Raw genomic sequence first — 16,120 nt, forward strand, 5'->3', positions numbered from 1 at the left:
GGATTAAAAGTGCACTTTTTGGAAATGGAATGAAATCTTAGATAAAGAGTTGTTATACAGGGTGTCCCAAATTTAAGTAGCAAACCAAACAGTTGAATATCGATACAGACATTTTACATCAATTAGGCCTAGAATTTGACGTAGAATTCAAATATCGAATAAAAAGTTGGTCATCGTATTTAAAAAAACATAAGTTTGGTTTGTTACTCAAATTTGGGACACCCTGTATAATACCTGTTTATCTAAAAATAAAGTAGACCTAAATATCTACTAGTTTTGTATTTAACGTTTTTTGCTAAAATCAAAATTAAGAAAGTTAAGGGGGTGGTCAAAATTCAATCAATCACCCTGTACATGTACTGCTACTACTACAGATTAAAAATTAAAACTAAGGAATACTGTCTCCAAAATAGGCAATTCGAGCGGATTTTAGGATTTTGGAACACAGCATATGAAAAATTTGGTAACACGTATGTGACATTTGAAAGCTGTCACGCTGTCACTCTGTCAAGTGTCAAGCCACAAGACTCCATATTCTATCGACCATCGACCGCGTGCGACTGCGTATCGAACTATCGAACAATACAGTACGCAAAACGCCTCCATTTTTTTTTGGTTTTTACACGGTTTCGGGTCGAGCCTACATTTTTTCCTCAATTTGGTGAAAAAAGAAATGAGTGAATTTTCAGGTGTAGCGCCAGCACCTCCTCAGCCAAACTTTAATCAGTCTTCAGCATTTGCTGCAGCTTTACAACGGGCGAAACAGGTAAATTAACCGTGCATACCCTCCAGCACAACACGCCGCCGCCAAGTTCACTATCCCCGGATTAACGGTATTTTGTACCCCCTTTTTCCCTGCAGATTGCTGCCAAAATTAATCCAGGAAGTACTACACCCGAAAACAGGCCATCGAAGCGGCCTTTAGAGGATGCTTCAGGTGAGTCCCTTTTTGAAGTTGTTGCTGTTCTGCATTTCCATTGATTTGTTCAATAACTTTTCATTGGAAAGTTTCAGTATGATCGCTTTCATCTGTTAATTTGCTCTATTTTATATGCTAATGTTGGATTGAGTATGTTTGTCTTTGTACATACTAGCAAAAATCTTTTTTTTGTGTACATAATGCTTGAATTAGATATAATCTACACTATTTTGTTGTATAATAGCTATTTATGTACCAAGGGCGTTAGAGAGAACATAACCTATCCCTCAGGCCATAGGCCCTCTGGTTGTTTGGGCCTGATGGAACATTATACTCTCCCTAATGCCTGTGGTGCATATAATGTTTTATATTTCACCTAATTCAGCGATTCTTTACTGTTTTTGGCATTGAAAAGTAAGGTATACCTTTACCAGTATATTGTTTAGTGTTTATTTTACCTGAATGATGTCAGTCAGTGAAATTAGCAAAAATTTGAGAAAATTTTAGGAAATACAAAAGAAAATGCGGCAAAAGCTAACAAAAGTTTATTACCTAAAAATTCAAGAGCATCCTAAGGGAATACTAGTTTTTATGGCATGAAAGAATAAAAATGCCATTGCTAATATTAAAAAAGGTTTCAGGGCTTTATAAGTGCCTATAATGCCCTCAGGTTGTTATGAACACTATAACCTACACCCTTTCCAAGGTACTATGTATTCATAACCTATAGGTGAAACATAAAGCACTTAATAAAACTGCTGTTTGTATTACTTTGATAAAAACCAATTTGCTTTTTATTTAGTAGTGTTTGATGGTACTTTATATATCTCTCCAAGAACATGTCAACTAATTGAAGCAGACTTTTCCGATTTAGATTTGGTGCATGATGTTTTAGAGCCTGAAGCAAAAAAAGGACCTGCAATGGGAGGCCCTGCAATGAGTTTGGGTAGACCACCACAACCAGGCCCACCAATAAGTGGTCCTCCAGGCAATGATGATCTAAAACCTCCAGGCAGTGGAGGTGGTCCTGGAGGTCCACCCCGAATGGGTAAATTTAGTTCTGTTTCTGATCACTTGTTTGGTATTATATGGTTACAAAATTATTCATTTTCTGTTAGAAATTATTGAGGAATTTTTTAGGGTGTTAAAAAGAAAAATAAGGCTTACAATATATTGAATTCTAGTAATTTTTCATGAAAATATATACTTTTTTACACATATGATAATGATTATTCTAATGTATATTGTTAATCTACTTGAATATTTTTTGTATTAGGAGGATTAGGTGGAGGAGGTGGAGGTGGCCCTGGTGGAAGGAACAGCATAGAGATTATGCTGCCAGGTCCAAAAGTTGGTCTAATTATTGGCAAAGGTGGTGAAACCATTAAACAACTCCAAGAGAAAAGTGGGGCAAAAATGGTGGTTATACAGGTAAGTGATGGTGTTATATGACAATATTATGGGGTTATACCTTTAAATTGTGATTAATTTTAAAATATTTATTTGTAACTTGGTTTTGGTGTTGTTTTTGCATGGTACTAACTTAATTTTTTTTTCAAAAAGACTTAATTATGCTATTTACCTAAGATTCTTGTAAATGCTGTCTGGACTGTCATTGGGCTTCATTTATTGTTTTTTTGTTTATGTGAAATAACTAAATAATAACTACATTATACAGGGTGGAAAAGAAGCAATTGCAAAAAAAAAAAACGAATGTTTCAAGTAGTCCCCAACTGAACAATAATTTTTTATGATTTTGTTTCAACATAGGAAAGTGTTTTGGCCAATATCTCAAAACGTGTTTTGCCGTTTTCCAATTTCCTGTCTCAAGAAATATTGATTTAACTGAAAAAAAAAATGACATTGCTCAACCCCAAATTAAGTTGTCAGCATAATTTTCGTCAGGTGTAGATCCAATATTATCTGTTATGTAATTTGAAAGAAATCCTATGACAAATTTGACCATACAGGGTGTTTTAAGTTACACTCACTTTACAAATGAATATATTATTTGTACCTGTAACTTGTGGTTTAGGGTAATATCTTGGGACATTTTTGAGCATTTATAAATTAGCATCATGTATCTGAAGAAAGAGGAAATATTGATTTATCTTAAAAATGGATATAACACTGTTCAATTTTTAATTAAGCCTTTATCAGCATTTATATTCAAATGCCTTTGTATGGTCAACATTATTTGTTACATACTCTGAGTACTTTTCGAGACAAGATCCATGTTTGATAAGGCCTCACCAGTCCAGAGTCAGTGAATAAACCTTGAAATTGGTTTCACAAGTGGTTCTCTCCTTTTAACTGTTTGAGTTGACTTAAAATTATGTAACACATAATATGAGAGGGAAATCTGACAGAATGACATTAAAGCCACTCCCTTAATTCGAGATTGAGCATTCCTATGTTGCATTTTTGGAATAAATTGATATTTTTTGAGGTACATGGCGTTAATTGGAAAACGGCTAAAAACGTCGCGATATATGGACCTAAACAACATTGCTCTAACTTAAAATAAAACCATACAATTTAATGGTTAATTGGGGACAACTTAAATGACCTGAAGATACATATTACGTTTTTATTTTATTTTTTCTAAAACTAAAACTATTCTATTTAGTACATTGCTTTTAACTACTCACATAACATGTAATTAATAGCTTATTCAACTAAATTTCTTTAATAATAATGTGACTGAAATAGAAAAATAGAACCTTGTAATATAACTTTTTGCAAGCAGCTTTTTGTATTTGTAAATCAGTCAAGTTTTATTTCTGAAACCCATTGTAGGATGGTCCAGGACAAGAACTGGAAAAACCGTTGGTGATCAGCGGCGATCCACAAAAAGTCGAATACGCTAAGCAGTTAGTTTACGAACTCATGGCCGAGAAGGAGATGAAAAACTTCAACAACCGCCCCGGGGGCGGCGGTGGTGGTGGTGGTGGACGTGGCGGTCCTAATCCTAGGTGAATATCAGAATAATTGGTTGTGATTAGTCAATATTGGGTTGGTGTTTTCCTGAAGCTTCAGAGGTGGCGCTGGTGGATATGATAATGATTTTGGAGGAGGCGGCGGCGATTTTGAAGTGTTAGTTCCTAAAGCCGCGGTTGGAGTTGTTATCGGCAAAGGCGGTGACATGATCAAAAAAATTCAAAATGAAACTGGCTGCAGGGTTCAGTTCCAACAAGCCAGAGATGAGGGGCCGGGTGATAGAAGGTGTTTTCTTAGCGGTAATCCTAAGCAAATTGAACACGTAAGTACTAGTAAAGTTTACCCAATACTAGGACATTTCACATAACATTTTGCATTCTGTAGCAATAGTTTTTTGATGACATCTTAGTTTACATACATTTTTAGGCCCGACAGAAAATTGAAGAGCTCATTGACAGTGTTTTGCAAAGAGATAGTGCGCAAGACGGCATGGGCTTTGGAGGCGGCCGCGGAGGGCGGGGCGGCGGCAGAGGCCGAGGTGGACATTTTGGAAATCGAGGTTCTAATCTACTTTTTTTAAAATGTTTTTTTTGTCAATTTAGTCCCGTTATTAAGAAACCAAGCTGAAGTTTTTGTGCGGATATATTACAGCTTTTTATTTATTATAGGCAATGACAGGAATGGTGGGGGTGGCGGCGACTATGGAGGCGGCTGGAACGATAGAGGCGGAGCAGGATCTCAAGAAGTTCAATTTGTGGTTCCCGCAAATAAATGCGGTGTTATTATAGGCAAAGGTAAGTACTTAAGGCTTCATCGAGACTAGTAGTCTAAGTAGTTTTTGGCAGACAATTCGGTCTTAACATATCTTATTAATTTTTATGTTAGTAATTAATAATATTTTATTGTCATTATTTCTGGTTGATTTTAAAATTAGCATTAAATGTTTTGAATTAATTGAGATGTTCTGAGTATCATGGATTTTGGAACAGGTGGAGAAACGATTAAGCAAATTAATCAGCAGTCTGGTGCGCATTGCGAGCTAGACCGACGAAGCAACTCTAACCAAACGGAAAAGACTTTTACGATAAAAGGTGATCCTGAAGCTATCGAGACCGCCAAGAGGATAATTAGCGACAAAATTCAAATGCCCATCAATTTTATAAATTTGAGTGGGGGAGCTACTGGAATGAGTAGTAATATGCCAACGGTAAGTACTGCCTATTTTTTTATTTAGTTGGTTAATAGAATTTATTAATAAAAGTGAATATTATTTTTTAAATTTGTCTTTAAAATAAATTTAAATCCGTGATAAATGAGTTATGATTGCAGTAGAAACTTCTTCTGAAAGAGACTGTCCTTTTTCTTTATTTAATAGATTTCATAATAGTATTGGTCTGTTCATCATTTCACACTGTTCATTAGTGATCGACCGATACGGGTATTTTTTGCCGATACCGATATATCGGCCGATACCGATATTATATGCCGATATTACCGATATACCGATATTATATCGGCATAGGTGTAAAAGTTGAAATAATATTAGTCCAAAGTTAACCTATATTTTTATTTTAGATTATAATCATAGTTTTAGTAGTAACTAACTTAACCTTACCCAACACACTGCCATATCAGAATTTAAATGTTACAGAAAGTAGAAAAAAACCACGAGGTGGACTATGTTGGACATCAATTTTATTAAAGTTCGTTTTTTTTTTTTGTTTTATATTATTTAGGCCCGGTATTTTCAGGTCCGAATAAATTTATTTGCAGGATAAATTCTACGAATAAACTCAAATCAATTTCTACCATTGGCGAATTTAATTGTTTCCATGGTAAATATCCTAAGGATAAATTTATTCGGACCTGAAAGTACCGGCTCTTAGCCCTACAATTACGGTATAGCGCTATTCCATGGATAACTTCTACATCTGTCAAAACTTTTGAGACGCATAATATATATTTTCCTTTCCCGTTATCCGTGGAAAAAAAATTAAACCAAGAATGAAAGATCAATTATGATTGCCAATGTCATTAAATTTTTTTGGCACAGATAACGGGAGAGGAAAATACATGTTAATTGTGTCAAATGTTTTAACAGATACAGGTTATCCATGAAATACTGCCGTAATTATCAAACCGGACCTTAGTAACTTTCCAGAACACATCAATAGAATATATAGCGAAAGTACAACTTCGTCCATGTCATCAGAGTTCGGTTGACAACATCCATAACAATCGGAAGGCAAACGTCAATGACGTGCATCAAGCATCAGGCAAATTTGTAGTATCGCTATGTCTAGTTTCAGCTAACCATACAGCTCGATTCAGTTCCGCAACGGTATGAGGAAATGAAATGAACCCATTGGTCCATTTCTTGCCGCTACCTCGTACCTCATACCGTTACGGAACTCTGAATCGAGCTTAAAAGTTTTAGTTCAAATTGATTGCACAATATCATTAAAAATATCGGCAAAAATATCGGCATAAATTTGCCGATACCGATATATCGGCATTGCTGCCGATATACCGATATTACCGATACAAGTATCGGTATCGGTCGATCACTACTGTTCATCATTTGTCACTATTTGGCTTGTTGATGGATTTAACTCATTTTAACCCAAAAACCGCCATTAACTATTGAGGATCGTAAACCACAAAATATGATTTGGCTTATTATACATATTGCATGATTGGCGACTAATTATTACTATACTTACTAATATATTAAAATCGACCAATTAGCAACACGTTTTGCAAGGAGAAGAACATTCAATTTTTATGTTTGTTACTGTGAACAAACAATATTAGGAGAATGTAAATAGACAAAAAGCATTTTTTGTTAACTTAGGAATATTCTGTAACAAATGTTTTAATCAACAATTTATTTGATTATAAAGCTGAAGATAATTTAGATTTATTAATAGAAATATTAACTAAATTTTTGAAGCAATACCTTTACAGGATTTGCGTTTCTACATTTTTTTACTTTATTAGTACAGGGGAAAAGAAATCAGAGTCCGCTTTTGCCTTTTAAAGTTGTTTATCTAAATTTTTGGATGGTGTATAGTTTATTTGAATCGAAAACGATCACAGTTTCTGCAATAAATTAAATTAAAAACACTATGCAACATTGAAACGATTGATAAAAAAATAAAAACAATGCAATGCCAATTATGAGTTGTAGGATTTTTTGCTTATCATTTTCTAAGGTATATAACATGTAAACATAATTTTTAAATAAAATTATTATTACGATAGAACAACATAGTTACAATGTTATAGCTAAAAATAGTTTTCCTCATATTACTACTTAATAATTAGTCTGTAAACTTTGTAATTCTGATTTATTTTTCCCTGTATTCCTCAAAAAATGTTATAAATTCCGGTGTGATGTAATCATTTTATATAGGCGTATCCTGGAATGGCACCACAAGGATACAACCCACAGGGATGGGGAATGCCGAACTACGGACAGCAGCAACAGTGGGGACAGCCCCAAAGCCAAGGAGGCGGCGATGGTACGTCAAGTGCTGGAGCAGGTGCTCCACCTGGTGGCGGTGTACCGAATGTCAATCCCGCTACCGGACAGGCCGATTATTCTTTACAATGGGCTGAGTATTACAGGTGAGTTTATGTGAAAAAAATTTTACATGTGACGTTGTTTTCAACATTTTACATGAGTGATGAATATTAATACAGAAATTATTAACTTCTGTTTTTATTCAGGAGTTTAGGAATGGTGCGAGAAGCAGAGTTAATCGAACAACAGGCTAAGTCAAAAGGAACCGGTGGAGCAATGCCAGGAGCAGCCGCACCCGCCCCTCAGACGGTGCAGTCGGCGGCACCTGCCACAGCAGCAACAACAGCCGATGGACAGCCCGACTACAGCCGGCAATGGGCCGAATATTATCGAAACATGGGTAAAATTAAGGAAGCCGAAGCTATCGAAGCCCAAATGAAGAACAAAGTATGTTTTGTTGTACTTTATATTTGAATTTGTTGAAAAATGGTGATAATTATTAATTTTTTTTAATTCTTGATTTGATTTGGTTTAGAGTGGAACGGGTGCTGCCAGCGGCGTTCAAGGCGGTGCGCCTGTTCCTGGACCACCGGCTTCTTCCGCAGCTGGAGGTTATCAACAGTCTTATGGAGGATATCAAGCGCCGGGTAAGTTTTTTGTTTAATTTCTCATTACCGTTATCAACCTTTTAATCATACCATGGACTATAGAATACAAAGGTAATTCAGAATAGTATGAAAAAGTTTAAGTTGTGCTCAATCGAATTATTTTGATCTCAGAAAGCCGCCATTAAATTATTTACCATAACTAATGGGACACCCTGCATAAAACTGATAAATTGAATTAATAATTTAATTTAAAACACATTTGTTAAAATATTAGATAAAATAACAACTTTCTCTGAAGTTTCTAATTGTCTATTTTTATTCTAAACCAAATAACCTTTAAAATAGAAATTATGTTAATTAATCAAAGACAGAACTCTACATTTGACAGTATTTCAGGTTATTATGGTGGTCAGGCTCAAGCACCAGTACCAGGTGGTCAGCAAAACTACGGCTATGCCCAATATAGTTATGGTGGTCAGTCCGGAAATGGTACGTCGAACCCATCGGACAACTAAATACTGTAAGTACTGGGTGTGAGACTGTATGTACACAATCATTATTTTGTCGCGTTCATCATTTTACTTGTTACAAAAGAACTTTTATTATGACTTGTCTTTATTGGTTGGTCTTTTATTTTACATATTTTACTTTCGGCACACGTTTAACTGATTTTCTTGCAGGTCGTTTTCATATTTTGGTTTAATTCTTTAGTAAGGTACTGACATAAACTGTCATAAAAACACGTTATTTATATTTTTTATTATTTGGCGACGTACACCGGTAATTTGGTGAAACTTTTCTCACCCTTGCGCAGTACCTTACACTTTCAGGTTGCCTCCCAGCTGCACAATATCAGTTTTGTATATCATTTCCAGATTAAATCTTATGGACTGCCGTTTAGCGAGGCCGGCCGCAGACAAATCAGAATTTCTATTAACCGTTTTAAAACCACACAAAACTAGATTTAAGCGTTTATTTCGTGTCCTACCGGAAACCCTTTCCAGCTTTTATTTTTTTTTTACATTGAAGTTGTACTAAAATATCTGATTTGATATAATAGGTTAGAGTATAAGTTATTTTTGTTTTTTTTTTACCCTTTAAAAGGAGACAAGGTGGTATACTTTCAATATAATGTTATTTGCTTACTCCATGTCCGTGCAGTATTTATTTTGTAAGGAATTTAAATGGTCTTTTGCTCCCCCCATGTATCTTGTCCTTATTTGAATTAATATGGTGTCCAACCGTACCTACTTGGTTATTTTCATTTTCAGCCATGAATCAAGGTAAGGAAGTTTTACTGTACAAATTCGCATTTACTATTTTTACTTCACTATAAACATGGAGTAAAAACATTTACTGCGTTCTATGTGTTTGCCCTTAGAAAATTAAATACTGCTCGAAACTTGAATTCGCTAAGAATGTATTTTTGACGTATATTGATAATTCCAAGTGTTTGTAGTCGTAATATTATGTATATTTAGCGAGTGGTTTGCCACTGTCTGTATGGATCCGATTAAAATTTACGTCTGTATTGGTCTGTTGTTTTTTGTTCTATTTTTTTCAGGATTATTCCCCACTTGACCAGGAGCAGCACCGGATTTACTAACACGTTTTATGATTCACATGATTTGAAAGATATTAAGACTGTTTTATAAACTTTTGCATTTCAGCTTGGTTTTCATTAATTTTTACGGAGCAGCACTTGTTCATTGTTTTAAAAAAACTGTTATTTTTCTTGCATACTGTAGATGTGTAAACTACAATTTATAACAGGAAGTTGACTGATTTAAATATCCTATTATCTTGCTGCTGATTCCATTACATTAAGGCCTCTAACATGCCAGGAGAAACTATTTAAGTTTTACCGAAAAGTTTTCCAGTATGCATATACTGATGTTGATAATATGTTGTTTCTTTGAGCAGTACTTAGATTATTGTTTATGTTTATAGTCGTATCTCAGGACATTAATCAAGGCTGTCTTGAGTTGACCTCAGGCGTTATTTGGTTTTATAGATGTTCCTCAGATCACTTTACAATTTGACACTTGAAAATACAGCAATATGGAAAAATGATTTTTACAGAAAATTAAACGAAATTAGAATTGACCTCAAGTTGATTGGGTTGCATTGGTAACAAAGGAGCCCTTTTCCTCGTTGTACATAGCTAAAGTCTTTGATATTTCATACATTTTTGTTAAGAGACTTGAGAATTCTTCCAATAATTTGTTAGTGAAGTTTACTTTCACTTGAACATGTTTGCAAGACTTCTAGGGCTTGCCCTTTTTGAAATATCAGTTGAGAATTTTCCTAATTACTATTAAAATAATTCATCTTTGCTTGTTCTAATTGGAAGGCACCATATAATGGTTTTTCCAAAACCTCTTAAGCAGTGAGGAACAACTATGAAACTAATTCATCTCGTCAGGGGTACTTCAAGGTTTGAGGTAACCTCAAGGTAGTCTTGTAAATAAATACATTTTTATTTGCATTTTTTTAAATGCATCAGCTTTCCTTTTGAAAAATAGGAGAAATTACATAGGAAAATTAAAAAAAAAACCGTCTTAAATCCTAACAAACCATAATAAATATCGTTGAAATCGTCTCAGTTTGCTATATATTCCCAAATAATCAATCCAAAAATATTTTATAATACAACCATATATTTTTACGAAATTATTTGCTTGTACTTAAGATTTAATACTGTTATACAGTAATGATTTTATTTTGACAATTATTCAGTAATAAGTTGGAATATTATTACCATTATATCTCCATATTTTGTTGACTAATGTTGCAAAAACTTTGATTTTTGCTTTTTCAATCAGGAACAACAGTTTCATTATTAGCGTTTGGTCAATTGGATAGTTTAAGTCTGAGTAATGATGTTGATTTTTAGGCCTTCTTTTACAACCGTGGTTTGCTTTGACATTAGTTGGTTTTATATTGAAACGTTTTGTCAAACTGACAAGCAAAGTTGAATCATAATTGTGTAATCAGGCTTTAATATAAACAACCAAATCCACTTATGTGGTTTTCCTATGCAAGTTATTGTCGATGCGATAGATTTCATACTTTATCCTGCGCGTTTATTGAAGTTATTTGAATCGCTCGCCTAAAGTGTATTCATACACGAGTATCTTCAAAATGATTAATCTAACGCCATGAATTTTACCTGTTTTGAAATTACAGTAACGTGCTTAATTTGCTAAGCTTTCCTCCTTATTTTTGTAAATTATCATATACATATTGGTCTATCGTATTTTTTATTGGTATTTGTACCAATACATGAGATCAATCTTCCGTCTACTGGATCACTCTACTTTGGTAGATCTAAGCGGTAATACTAAAATACTTAACATAAGAACAATCCCACCAAGTATTACTTGTAAAAAAGTGTTTTAAATGGTTGATTTATTTACTTTCAGGTAATTGAGTGTTATAATTTTTAATATTACTAACAATTTACTGTGTGTTATTATACATTCATCATGTGCTTTATTTACTATTATATTATTGAGGGTTGCCTAGTTGTCTACACTATTTTTATATGCTTCTACTATTGTGGTTATTTACATATTGATATATTGTGTATTTATCCTCAATTTGTACATAATATAACGAGGTGTATATGGCAATATTATTGGTGATCCGCGTTGACCAGTGCTATCGTTCCTACCAAGGTGTACGTTTTCTGATACTTGCCATTCTATTACAAAGAACTCGCATATACAGCGCAACTTTTACGTTGTAGGAATGTCGGCCTGCTGATCCGAAGGTGGCGCTGCGCCCCGTTGGTGGTGGTGGTGGTAGTATGGCAGGTGTCCGAATCGAGCCAGGCACCGAACACCGGCCGCCGGAAACCGTAAGAACCGTATTTTTAGACTTATAAACATGGTTGAAAATTGAAATTTCTTTCCTTGTATATTTGAATTTTTGGCGAGGCATTGTTGGGTCGTGTTATTGTGTTTTTTACTGTCTATATTGTTGACGTCAGTTGGTTGAGCATATGCTTATGCTCCATTTGGATGATGTTCTTGCTCTTGGAATTTTATGATGGGGTCTTTTCGTAATTTTTTTGAAGTGCTGATGATATTTTTAATATGTATAATTTTTGAACTGTTTTTTATTTGTGTCACAGATTTGGAAATGTGAATTTGGAACAAACTGTTGCAAGGTTTCATTATACTTCTGTCCGCTATGGTGGTAAGTATTGAAGTGGATCTGCTGCTAAATATGACAACCTTGGCTATTAACTATATTCATTGATAACTTATTGCTTATCATTTATAAATCGAAATAAAGGTTTCAGTTACAGCTGTTAGAAACACAGTTGCTGTAATAAAGTGTCCCGTTACATCCCCTGTAGAAACATAATATCAGCTGGCAAAAGTACAAGTTGTCTTACTAATGGTATTAAGTTTGATTAACTCACTTTAGTATAGTGTAGTTTTTAGACTAACGTCTTTTGTTACTGAAAGTAGTGCATATGTTTCGGGGTATGTGTCCCATACTTGAAATGCTTTTTTACTCTTCATTTTATTACTCCGGACAAACTGTCATAAAGTTACTGCTGGCTATAGTTATGTGAATGTTTTTGTATTATATTTTGTTCACAGGCAACATTAGCATTTATGAGTAGAAAATCAAGAGTGTATTGTGTAAGTATTGTTTTTAGTTTAGAACTTGATATACCTACTGCTCATTAATTTTTCTATGCCAATCGTACAGTTTCTTTAGAAATCTGAATGTTTACCTCTTTAATATTTTTTTCTTTAACTAGATTAAAAACAGTTGTTTCACAGGCCATAATAGTAAAATGTAGGGTTTTTGTCACTCAAGGCTCTCATTTGATTAACCTATAGATACTGTACATTCTTACCTGTTTACGTCAAAACCAAATATACAAAATTAAGCCACTAAATGTATAAAAACGCTTATTCGGGCAGTTTCCGGTGAAGGTCATTTGATAGGAAGTTACTCTATTTGGTGGGCTGTTTCCTACTTTATCCGTTTTTTTATATTCACTTTACCATTTATCTTAAGCGGGATTTTTATATTGGTATTGCATTTTGACATTTTTCGCCCTAAACATACTTCTCCAAAAGTGCCGTGACCAGCGCAAGGATATTTATGTATGTTTCATAGATTATGAAAAAGCTTCCGACAAGGTACAACATGGAACACTATTAAACATATTAAGAACCGTGGAAATCGATGGTAGGGATCTGAGAATTATAGAGAACTTGTATTGGAGGCAGAAAGCAGTAACCTGTATTGATGGAAGACTGACTGATGTGTGTAGCATCCAACGAGGCGTCAGACAAGGATGCATTCTGTCCCCGCTAATGTTCAACATCTACTGGGGGGTCTTCAAACAGACTTTGCTGGATAAGAGCCTTGGAGTAATGATCACCCCTGTGTAAACCCGACAGGAAGAGAAATGGGTAGACCAGGTATAGACCAACAAAACATGGGGAGAGTTACCCAATTCAAATATCTTGGTTGCTATATCACGGAACAGCTAGACCCAGATAAAGAAATTGTGCAGAATTGAGACGGCGCGCACGACTTTTCTGAAAATGAAAGCATTCTTCTCTAACGACAACCTAAACTTAAAATTACGCCAAAGAGTGATACAATGTTATATTTCGTCAGTGTTGTTATATGGAACTGAGACCTGGACTCTAAAGGCTGGAAGCGGTCAATCGCCTGGAAGCGTTAGAGATGTGGTTACATAGAAGAATGGTACGAATACTCTGGACAGCTAGGCAGACCAACCAAGCAGTGTTAAATAGAGCAAATGCTGTTCGTGAATTATTTGACACTATAAAGATCAGAAAGATGGCATACCTGGGGCATATTCTCAGAGGAGACCGATACAGGTGTTTCATCTTTTAATAAAGGGCAAAATCAAAGGCAGCCGAGGAATCGGAGAAAAACAGATGTCATGGTTGAAGAACATCCGCTATTGGACAGGAATACGCAGTGCCGGACAACTATGTAATTGCCAACGTTAGGGGGATCTGATCTGGCACCGAAAGAAGAGTATATCGAATCAAAATAAACTACAAATGTCACCCCAGGAAAATAGCTCATTTTGATTGGTTAAACAGAGAGGTTATGTTATATGTTGTCCATTTTTATATAACTTCATTCTTCCAAGTCTTTATCTGTTCTTATCATCATCTGCTCTTCATTCTTCCTTATTAATACCACAACATTTTCTAGTTTGTAATTCACATTTTTCCTACCGTCACAACTTTTTTCCTTCCTTTCATGTTTTTACTTTTAACTGCATGTGTGTGTTTTCTTCATTTAGAACTACATTTTCTTGCTCAAATCCAGATGGACACACTGAATCAACAAAACTCCCAAACTGTATAACTGTGTTCTTGTATAATATTGTGCAAAACTAATTTTTATTGGAGTTTTCATAACATTAATAAATTGAATGATTATTTTAATCATTGATTGCAGCCTTGCCAGTTGTACTTAAAACCGATTGATGTAACAGACATTTTTATGGAAAGTCCAAGTAAGTATCTACTCATTTCCGATTAAACCGTTCATATTTTATAACTCATAATCACTTTTTTACATTATACCATAATGCTTTTAGGCACAAATGTAAAATGGGTTTTACTAAGTGACCAATTTTGAAATCTTTTCTATCACTTTTATACCAGTTTTTTTGACGTATTGTGTAGACAGTATTTTTAATATAGCAAGTTGAATTGGAACGTGGGATGTACTAGCAGGATCTTAATATCGATATTTTAGCTGGTTCAATTTATAAGTAGATTAAAGGCTGGTTTCCACATGTAGGTCTATGCAACAACCATGCACATGCTGTGCTACTACTGTCGCGGGTTGATTGGATTTTTACATGCGGGTTTGACATACTTTGCATGCAAACCGGTTTGATTTCGACTCAGACACGATCGATCGACGCACAAAAGCTTATATGTGTAAATGCAAATATTGTCACTAGTGCATATCATATGGCTAGTTACATTTTTTGATCAGCACCGAAAGGGCACAGTAGCAACACAATCTGTGATGATGAGAGATGATGCATATGAAAATCAGCCTTGATTTAAAACAATAATCATGGTTCTACTAAAGTATTTTCTTCATACATCAGAAAATTTGTCAGCATTGAATAACATATGAAATTCGTACCTACTTGTCAAGGTTTGAATTAGGCAATGCTTCTTAAGGCGAATTTCTTCGAGCAAACTTTTTATAGTGGTTGTTAAGTCGTGACGACAGACATCCACAGTAGTTAACGTTTGTGACGTCGTTGTTAACTATTTCCTGTCATCATGACCCTAATTTAACCTACCAATTCTTAACTATTTGGGCAAACCATTATCTAAGACAGGTTAGGTAACCTATTTAAGTTTGACGTCATGGTTTAGACCACAGGTCAAGGAAATTTCTGTGGTTAACTTTGTTTCTAACGTCTGAATAGTTTGCCCGAGGAAATTCGCTTTTAGTCTGATCCAATGTATATTTCCAAAAAGTATTAAACTCTTTAAGTAATTTATTTACGTTTTCCTAATATCTTTCAATAAATCTGATCCCAATTCAACTGCAATTAGCGTTTTAATTTCTGCCCTGCCTCCGGTCCAAATCAAGAGAAAAAAGAGAAAGCAAAGCGAAGCAGCCGAGAATCTCTCCGGCCCTTGCCCAAAAAGCCGTTATCGCAATAAAAGGGATAAAAAGGGCATGCAACTAGTTCTCGACGATAAAATCGGCCAGTTTCAGCACTCGTGCAATAAAATCTTATCGCTCAGTTTCAACCTTAGCTAGATTGTTACTTTACTGGATTAGAATAGAACGAATGATATTCAATGTGTGTGTGCCATTCCGGTGAAACAAATATGCTTATCGACTACGAGTCAGTTTATTCACGTGTCATGTCAAACATGGACAGGACACTTTTCAAGTCGAAGGCTATAGTTTTAATGCGATGATGTTGTTCGCGTTGAGGCTTTAATAATGACGATCCCGGTTGTGTCAGTGTTGCCGACGTGATGTCGATCCCAATGAAATTAACGCGGCTCGAAATGCCAATTCGTTTACGAACGGCTTTAACTGATGTGTTGACTCTGTTCGTCGAAT

General features: G+C 34.9%; 1 protein-coding gene across 7 annotated transcripts; it reads left to right on the forward strand.

Moving 5' to 3' along the window:
* The first annotated feature begins 537 nt into the window (after positions 1 to 537).
* Positions 538 to 15,593, forward strand: Psi (P-element somatic inhibitor). Of its 7 annotated transcripts, none has more exons than XR_014177245.1 (15): positions 538 to 766; positions 862 to 937; positions 1,779 to 1,967; positions 2,196 to 2,350; positions 3,719 to 3,894; positions 3,953 to 4,181; positions 4,286 to 4,418; positions 4,528 to 4,653; positions 4,849 to 5,066; positions 7,275 to 7,489; positions 7,592 to 7,832; positions 7,921 to 8,032; positions 8,390 to 8,513; positions 11,745 to 13,197; positions 13,372 to 15,593. XR_014177245.1 is itself a non-coding variant. In XM_081974075.1 (14 exons), exons 1-13 carry the CDS (start codon positions 674 to 676, stop codon positions 8,506 to 8,508), a joined length of 2,082 nt encoding a protein of 693 aa, XP_081830201.1. In that variant the 5' UTR covers positions 538 to 673; the 3' UTR covers positions 8,509 to 8,513; positions 11,745 to 15,593. The 7 variants fall into 7 exon arrangements, 5 of the variants coding, with proteins under 5 accessions (XP_081830201.1, XP_081830202.1, XP_081830203.1 ...); XR_014177244.1 differs by having other exon boundaries at positions 11,745 to 11,855; positions 12,132 to 15,593; XM_081974075.1 differs by having other exon boundaries at positions 11,745 to 15,593.
* Positions 15,594 to 16,120: the final 527 nt, after the last annotated feature.

The sequence above is a fragment of the Ips typographus genome, linkage group LG2, assembly GCF_016097725.1.
Source record: "Ips typographus isolate SLU linkage group LG2, UJ_Ityp_2.0, whole genome shotgun sequence".
In the NCBI taxonomy this organism is placed as follows: domain Eukaryota; kingdom Metazoa; phylum Arthropoda; class Insecta; order Coleoptera; family Curculionidae; genus Ips; species Ips typographus.

Bases quoted from the DNA above. Each gene is read 5' to 3' on its own strand.
- Psi (XM_081974075.1), top strand. From the start codon at position 674: ATGAGTGAATTTTCAGGTGTAGCGCCAGCACCTCCTCAGCCAAACTTT. The intron at 4,654-4,848 runs GTAAGTACTTAA...ATTTTGGAACAG, and splicing joins CGGTGTTATTATAGGCAAAG to GTGGAGAAACGATTAAGCAA. The intron at 7,833-7,920 runs GTATGTTTTGTT...GATTTGGTTTAG, and splicing joins AAGCCCAAATGAAGAACAAA to AGTGGAACGGGTGCTGCCAG.